This window comes from Misgurnus anguillicaudatus, unplaced genomic scaffold, assembly GCF_027580225.2.
Source record: "Misgurnus anguillicaudatus unplaced genomic scaffold, ASM2758022v2 HiC_scaffold_29, whole genome shotgun sequence".
In the NCBI taxonomy this organism is placed as follows: domain Eukaryota; kingdom Metazoa; phylum Chordata; class Actinopteri; order Cypriniformes; family Cobitidae; genus Misgurnus; species Misgurnus anguillicaudatus.
The window spans coordinates 6,016,701-6,025,466 of record NW_027395279.1 but is presented as its reverse complement, the minus strand read 5'-3'; the positions used below and the strand labels follow the sequence as shown (position 1 = coordinate 6,025,466).

Sequence of the window (8,766 nt, the reverse complement as noted above, 5' to 3'; positions counted from 1 at the left end):
CATCACTCACTGCTGGTGTTTCCTCAGAATGAAAGTTCTTGACAATGTTATACTCCATGCATATGTTGCTCCAGTGGGTGACTGAACGACAACACTGTTACCTTCTCTGTGTATGACCTTGTGAGGTGTGCTGTGAAATGTTGTTGTGAACTTTTCTATTTTGTCCTGCTTCACAAGCACTTGATCTCCAAACTCTATACTCTATGTCTGAGGTCTTAGTGCCTCGTCTGTTGTCTGTGTGTATCTTAGCTTTTCCTTTCTTCTCTGCATCTTTGTCTCAAGCTTCAAGATCACAGTGTGGTAATGTAATGTCTGATAACTTTTTTCTTATCTTCCTCTGAAAAATAAGTTCTGCTGGACTTTTGCCTATTGTGGCATGTTGTACGGACCTGTAGACAGTCACATATTTACTCTTTTCCAGTCCTGGCCCTCAGCTGTGGCAATCCATATTCGTTTCATAAGTGATGCATTTTGTCTTTTTACTTCTCCATTTGCTTGTGCCCACTTTTGAGTCATCTTGATATGGTGTATGCTGTTCTTCTGACATATTGTCTGAAACTGACTGGACTTAAATTGAACAGATTCTAACGATATAATCGTCCAATGCGATGGTTTAACGCAGGGGTGGGGAACTCTGGTCCTTGAGGGCCACTGTCCTGCAGAGTTTAGTTCCAACCATAATTAAACACCTGAAAAATCTAATTCAAGTCTTCAGGATTACTTGGAAATAAAATTCAGGTGTGTTTGGTTAGGGTTGGAACTAAACTCTGCAGGACAGTGGCCCTCCAGGACCCAGGGTTCCCCACTCCTGGTTTAACGTAACCATTGGCAACTGCCAATTTAGGGGACATCGCCCAACCCTACAGTGGTTCTGGAACATCTGGTTTTGCTACCAGCTGACACCCGTGACATTTTGTCACAAATCATTCTGTGGCCCTGTCCATTCTGGGCCACCAAACCTTTGTTCTGAGGTGTTGTTTTGTTCCTACAACACTAAGATGATCCTCATGAGCCAACTGTAATGCTCTTCCTCTCAGTGACTGTGGCAAAACAATTCTTGTTCCTCTGAGTATTATTCGTCCAACGACACATAGCTCTCCTGCAATATGCCTGTATGCAGGGAAGTCATTAAAACAACCTGTTTGAATGTCCGTTCTCAGTCTCTGTAATTCCACATCATCTGCTGAAATCTGCTCGACTTCTTTGGTGGTCAGAGTGCAGGGTGTTGCACAAACAGCTATAAACCGCATATGCTTCTTTATGTGTGTGTCTCTCAACTTTGGCTGATGGGCCCCGCAGTCGTTACAGAGGGTCCGCAATTTTGTGTGTTCCCGATATGTAAAAACTCGTAAATCGTAGGACTGTTATCTCAAGACAAACCTTTCGATTCCTGCACATGGTTTTGATCGAGGACAATAGATTGCCTCCAATACTTTGTGGTCTGTGACCAGATCGAACTTCCGTCCATAAACATAAGGGTGTAATCGTTCACACACTCATACTAGAGCAAGTGCTGCTTGGTCTGTTTGCGAATATCTATGTTCACACTTTGTCAAGCCCCTGCTCACATAACAGACAGGAAATGTTTATCCTTGTTGGTCCTGCACTAGTACTGCTACGATTCCCTTTGGTCCAGCAGCGGCAATGACTTTTGTTGGTGCATCCTTGTCAAAATAAACCAGCGTTGTGGCCTTGGCCAACTTATCTTTCAGAATTTTGAATGCTTTCTTTTGTTCAGTTCTAAAATTAAATTTGGTATCTATTTTGGCATTTCTATACATTCATAGTCAAGCCGCAGCTTTCCAGTCTCTTTTTAGTACTGCATGCATTATTTTCTCGTAAGTCTCTTTGTTATGTGCATGGATGATGATGTCATCTGATATGTTCTCTACTCCTTCGATGCCAGCTAGAACAGTGGCTATTTCATGTTGGTACTGCTCGCTCGCTGACAAAATTTTTGAACCTATATATACCATTATGAATTATGTGATTGTTTCTTGATTCTGGAGTCAATTCCAGCTGATGATACCCCCATTTCAGGTCTAGTTTGCTGAAAACAACTTATCCATTCAGCCCTTGCAACAGTTCATCCACCATGGGGATTGGAAACCTTCTACAAGTGATTGCAGTGTTTGCTTGTCCCATATCCAAACACATCCTTATTTCCCTGTTTGCTCCACCGGGTTCTCAAAAAATGACTGTTCTATTTTCGCGCATGTAAAAGGGAAATCTCGCCGAGACCGGCGATATCTTAAAGGGCCACACCTGCAATTTCAGCACTGTGAAAACTAAAGGCAAAATAAATATTTATACCACTGGCCACATATTTATGACAAAAATGTAGAATTTGATTAAAAGAGGTGTTTTAATCATCCAAAAAAGAGTACCCAACATGTTTATGATCCTGTGTGCACAACTTATCGAACAAGCTAACCGCTAATGATTCAGGAGCAAGTAAATATTCACACATTACAACAAACCAACGTTGGAAGTTGTGACTTAGTGGTTAGAGAGTCTGGCTTGTAACCTGATGGTCGCTGGTTTAGTTCCATGGCTGGCAGGAAATGATTGAGGTGCAGATATAACAGAATGCTTATAATGGTCATTGTTCTAGACAAGGCCTCTTTAATTTTCCATATAGTGTTTTTATGAATAAATTTAACATGCTAAAACCACCCAAAACCTCAGCAGATTTCAGACCTGTTTTCTGTCTCTTACAGATCAGTTTGATGTTGTTGGACCTGGAGCTCCTCTCTTCGCTATAGCTGGTAAAGATGTGATTATGCCCTGTTCTCTCAAACCCAACATCAATGCTGTAAACATGAGAGTCAAGTGGTTTAGACCTGATTTCAAAGTAGTTCATGTCTACGAAGATCATGAAGACAAAAACACAAACCAGCTTCAGTCGTACAGAGGAAGAACTGAAGTGTTTAAAGATGAACTACAGAAAGGAAATGCATCACTTAAACTCTCAAGAGTTCAGATCTCTGATGAAGGAGCTTACAAGTGTTTTATTCAGTACAAAACCCGGAGTTATGACATCAATATTGATCTCAGAGTTGAAGGTGAGCGAACCACAAAAACTAAAATTAAAGTCCCACTGTGAGGAAAATCAGGTTTTTATTGTTGTTAATACAGTATGTGGTAATGTTAATGTTTTAAGACAAGCCATGTGAAAATTTATCATTCAACACCACTGCTGATCATGGGTGTTTAAATGCACATTAGCCCCCCCTTCCCAAATTCTTCTCAGCCCCCCCCCCCCCGAAAATTTTGTTGTGTTGTCTCCATAATTGTACACGGATTCATGATCGTTTTAGTCTCCTTTAAATTTCATATGAAAACAGCAGCAGGACTTCGCCTGTTCCTCACCTTTAGTCTGCAACTTTGAGTGTGTTCAGCCCATCTTTGCAATACATGGCGGAGCTAGAAGGGATGTCCAGGGTGTCCAAATGTAACGATAATTTCACTCCCTCCAATAATTAATTTCCCGTTAATCAACGCGTTTCTTTCAACATGCGGCAGTACAGCACATTGTTGCGGTGACGCGATTACGCGTCTTTTCTTCTGGTAAGAACTTTACTTCCGGTTTCTGTTTGTTTAAGGGTCTGGGCCCGGTTCCCCGATAACACTATCTCTTAGCGCGCTAAGACGACTCTGAAAGTGGCAGACGATATAAGTGGCAGTGGCTCAGCGGTTCATGTAGGTTGTCTACAAATCAGAAGGTTGGTGGTTCAATCCCTGGCTCCACCTGACCAAGTGTTGAGATGTCCTTGAGCAAGACACCAAACCCCAGCTTCTCCCGACGAGCTGGTTGGCGCCTTACATGGCTGACATTTACATTTAGCAGACGCTTTTGTCCAAAGCGACTTACAAATGAGGTAAACAATAGAAGCAATATAGCAACACAAGAACAGGAATACATAAGTGCACTGGAAATAGTCTCATCAAGTCCAACACAGTATACATAGACGAGGGTTGGTTAGTAATTTTTTTTTTAAAGAAATGTACAGATAAAAAGAAAGGAAAATAGAGAAAGATAGTAAGTCCTTTATTAGTAAGTGAGGTAATGGCGGAAGATATGGGTTTTTAGCCGAGTCTTAAAGACAGCTACAGTGTCAGCAGACCGTGTCACGACTGGTGATCCTTCATCCAGAGTGAGATGTCCCTTAGGCATGCTGAGATGCGGGCAGAAACCATGGGATCATCAGGGTGGAATGACAGGTGGAGTTGAGTGTCGTCTGCATAGCAGCGGTAGGAAAAGCCATGTTTTCGAATGACAGAGCCCAAGGATGTCATGTTTATCGAAAAGAGCAGTGGTCCAAGCACAGAGCCTTGAGGCACCCCGGTATCAAGACATTGGGGTTCGGAGACGTCACCTCTCCAGGATACCCGAAATGACCTGCCTAAGAGGTACGACTTGAACCGCAGAAGCGCTGTGTCAGAGACACTCAAAGCCATGAGGGTCGACAGGAGAATGCAGTGATTGACCGTGTCAAAAGCGGCAGATAGATCCCGTAAGATCAGTGCAGATGTTTGGAGGCTGCCTTGCCTGCCTTAGGGCTCCAATGACTGAGAGTAGCGCAGTCTCAGTGGAGTGACCGCTTTTGAAAGCAGACTGATTGCTATCCAGGAAGTAGTATGTGTGGGTATGGGATCTAGCGGGCAGGTTGTCGGATGGTTAGAAGCAAAGACATTGGAAACATCCGCTTCAGATAGGAGAGAGAAGGAGGGGAGGGAGCATGTCTCAGAGGTTTGAGCATGCGCAAGAAGCGCCGGCTCGGAGAACTGACTGCTGATAGTTTTTGTTTTCTTCACAAAGAAGGAAGCAAAATCATCAGCCGTTAAGTCGGATGAAGGTGGGGGGGCGGGGGGACAAAGAAGAGAGTAGAGTCTTGAAGAGAGTGTGAGAGTCAGGTGAGTTGTTAATCTTTGAATGGTAGCATAGGGTCTTAGCAAAGGAGATATCTGTGGAGAGGGAGGCAAGAAGAGACTGAAAGAGACAGAGGTCAGAAGGATCTTTCGATCTGCGCCATTTCCTCTCTGCAGCCCTGAGTGTGGAGCGATGCTCACTGAGAACCTCAGATAGCCAAGGGGCAGGTGGTGTGGTCCTGGCCAGGCAAGATGTCAGCATAATGTGTCTAAGCAGGATGTAAGAGTGGAACAAAATGTGTCAGTGGCGTTGTCAGTGTCTAACAGAGAGAGTTGGTTGGGAGCGGAGAGCGTGGAAGTGACCACAGAGGATAACCCTAACCCAAGACAAAGAAAATTTAGATCCCTTAAACAACCTAAAAGTTACTGAATTTAGGCTTTATCATTTGTTTTGACAGGCAGGTAAATCTGTACATCATCCGCGTAACAATGAAAGGAGATGTTTATTTTTTTTTTAAATAGACCCCAAAGGCAGCATATACTGTGAAAACAACATAGAGCCCAATATTGACCCCTGGGGGACACCACGGGTAAGGGAAGCAGCAGACGAGGAACATTCACCAAGTTGAACAGAAAAACATCTCTCAGTTAAATATGATTTAAACCATTTCAGAGCTACACCCTTAATACCCACACATTGTTGAAGTCGTCTTAAAAGTATCTTATGATTGACCATACCAAAGGCTGCCGTTAAATTCAACAGCACTAAGACAGTGGAATTACCAGAGTCAACAGATAAAAGAAGGTCATTATAAACTCGTTAAAGAGCTGTTTTAGTACTATGACAGGGCTCAAAACCAGACCGGAATTTTTCAGAGATACTAAACTCGTCTAATAATGATTGAAGTTGATTATTTACAACTTTCTTCAAGAACTTTGATAAAAATTGTAACTTAGAAATGGTTCTAAAATTGAAGAAAATTGAGGGATCCAGAAGGTGCATGATGACATTTAGAAATGTTTTATTTATGGAAAAAAACATTCCTCAAATTATTCCAGTAACATTTATTTTAACATAGTTTAAGTTATCCGTAAAATATAGACTATTAATTAAATTATCAAATTGTCAGTAATATGTTCACATGATATGTTGTGACGGGTAGACAAACCGAGTATCCCTCGCGAGTCCCGACCACTTATTGGTATAATTGTTGCCTGTGAACACGAGCTCTATTTAAAAAAAAAAAAACTTGAAGGTGACTTGATACAAACGGCCTCTAAAAGGAAAAGAATCAACAACCTTTTTTATTTAAAAAAAATAGGTCATAGATCTAACAATCAATTGTCTAATAGTCATTATTCGTAGTCTATTGCAAGAGTAACACAAATCTATTTGATGCAAATCATCAGTTTATTGGAAAAAGTAAGTTTATGAATATGACGCTTTCTTAGTAAAATAAAATGTTGAAAGTCCATTATACATTTTTTATTTTTTGACACAAGGTAGGCCTACCTTATTTGGCAGTATATGTGATCTAAGTACAAAAAATTAAGGATTTTATTTTTTCATCTGTTTCCCCTACATACTTGATGAAGTTTGCTTGTGTATCGTATATATGGGGTTTCCAAACCTTTTTAACCCAAGAGGTAAGACCCACCATTTTTAAAAAATAGAAATAGGTCTAAGGCATAAAACATCAGGGCTGAAAATGAGTCCTACTCCGGTCCTGTGTGGTATTGATTGCCATTGGTTAATGTTTTCAATACAAAGCAACTAATCTACAATGAAAAGAGGGAGAGGGAGAGAGAGAGAGAGTTAGATACAGAATATGGTGGAGAAGCAACGTAAAAAAGGGCTCAAGTTTTGCAGAATAAAAACTGACATGGACTAAATAGCTCCGCGGTTGGTGCCGTCTTTGATTCAATACAAGGATCGCTGCCATAGTTGGTCGCTTACTGGACACCACCATGCTTACCCATTTATAGATCTTATAGCCATTTAGAGCCAAATTGTTTGCCAGATTTTAATAACAAAAGTGATTGCCAATTTAAACGCTGACATTATGAAAAAAATTCAACTTCATAAATAGGCCTGTATCCATTGCGAACATATTTTATTAGCAGTCTTAAAATGTCCAAAACATAACATCATTGTTGAGCCACAACATTGTCAACATACCATAGTTTGACTTGTACTGTGCTGATTTCTAAAGACTGCTGCACAGTGGCGGCGACTAGCGTCTTGAGCTCAAACAACGCTAAGAGAGAGCTTACGAATGGTCCAGACCAACCATACGAAAGTTTGACTTACAGAATATATACTTAGCGTACGAACGTGTCGAGAATCGTGCCAAAACGCTAAGAGAGAGGTTAAGAAATAGGTTAAGAACTACGTGGCGATAATAATTTTTTTGGGGAACCGGGCCTTGACTAGTTGCTAAACTGAACTCTTGAACAAATACCTCGTAGAAAATAACAGCGCGAAAATTATGGTTTGACGCTGGTGCTAGCTGTTAGTAAATCTGGCCCTTAAAGTGCATTAGCTACAAGGAGGAGTTAAATTTGGGATTTGTTATGTGGGGGGGTTCTGTGTTTGTGTCGGAGGATGGTGTTTAAGGGGAAACACTGGTGTGTGTTTTTCAGTGACATGCTGGACCTCCAAAAGGATTTTATAAGTTTTAGCTTTGTGCCCGAAGTTGACCAAAAATATTTTAAAAAGCATCTGAATTTGCAAATGATCCAATCTATGAGTCTGCCACCCACCCTATAGGCATTTGTTGCACATGTCACTATGCATCATAGTGAGAATCATACCTTTTCACTGATTCTATGCATAAGATACCCCAAAAGACTCAATTTACAAGAAAAGGTACAACATCAGCAACATGTCTTATATATTAGTCATAGAGATTCCCTATACTGATATTAGGTCAGCAACTTATTTTATTAACTATATTACCTATAGGTAAGGCAGGGCAAGTTTTTTTGTATAGCACATTTCATACACCGAGGTAATTCAAAGTGCTTTTCATAGAGATGAGAAAACAATCTAAGAGACAAAAATCTGTAAAAACGAGACATCACAATAAAAATAAAGATACATGAAAATTTAAATAACAATAAATGTGTTTTATAAAAACATTTATAAAAATAATAAAACAGGAGTAAAAGTGACTTGAGTTAAAAGTGCAGTAAGTGTGAAGCAGCACAGTGTGTTAGGGATGAGACAGAGAGGAATCTGATGCAAAAAATGTTTATTAAATAATAAACAGTGAGAGGGGTATTAAAGTGCCCATATTATGAAAAACTCACTTTCTGGGTTTTGGGGTGTTATTTTGTGTATCTGATGCTTCCACACGCATACAAACTTGGAAAAAAAATTCATCCATGCTGTTTTGAGTGAGATACAGGTTTCTGAATGTCCTCTGCCTTGAGTCTCAGATTGCATGAGTTCAAACTCAGCTCCGAAGTGACGTAACTAGACGTTTCGTCACATTCCGTTTAAATTTTCCCACCCACCACCCGACTCGTAGGTCTCCACCCACCAAGTAGCCAGAGAGCACAGAGCAGTCACTTCCCTGATACCCACTATGCTGTTATCATGTCTCACGAAAATAACAGCGCTATTTGGATATTATGGATTATACTCCCGTTTACTTTTAAAAACAAAGTTTTAACGCGTGTTTATTTAAACCTAAAATGTGATCTCATATACAGTGTCTTACGACGCAAATAACGTTAGTCCTCAGATTGTAGGCGATAAGACGTTCATGCGAAATCTGATGTAAACAACAGACTATATTTCTATATTTCACGGATTATACGCATTTGTGGACAAAAATGGTCATTGGATGTATTTTATTGGACTTTTTTATGGATCATTCACACATCTGA

At 40.5% G+C, this 8,766-nt stretch overlaps 1 protein-coding gene across 1 annotated transcript in view; it reads left to right on the top strand.

The window, feature by feature from the left end:
• The first annotated feature begins 2,095 nt into the window (after nt 1-2,095).
• LOC141362753 (butyrophilin-like protein 2) overlaps nt 2,096-8,766 on the top strand; it is a 37,634-nt gene continuing 30,963 nt past the window's right edge. The window contains exons 1-2 of the mRNA XM_073864969.1: nt 2,096-2,183; nt 2,721-3,065. Coding sequence (XP_073721070.1) covers nt 2,096-2,183; nt 2,721-3,065 — 433 coding nt within the window. The remainder of the gene's footprint in view (nt 2,184-2,720; nt 3,066-8,766) is intronic.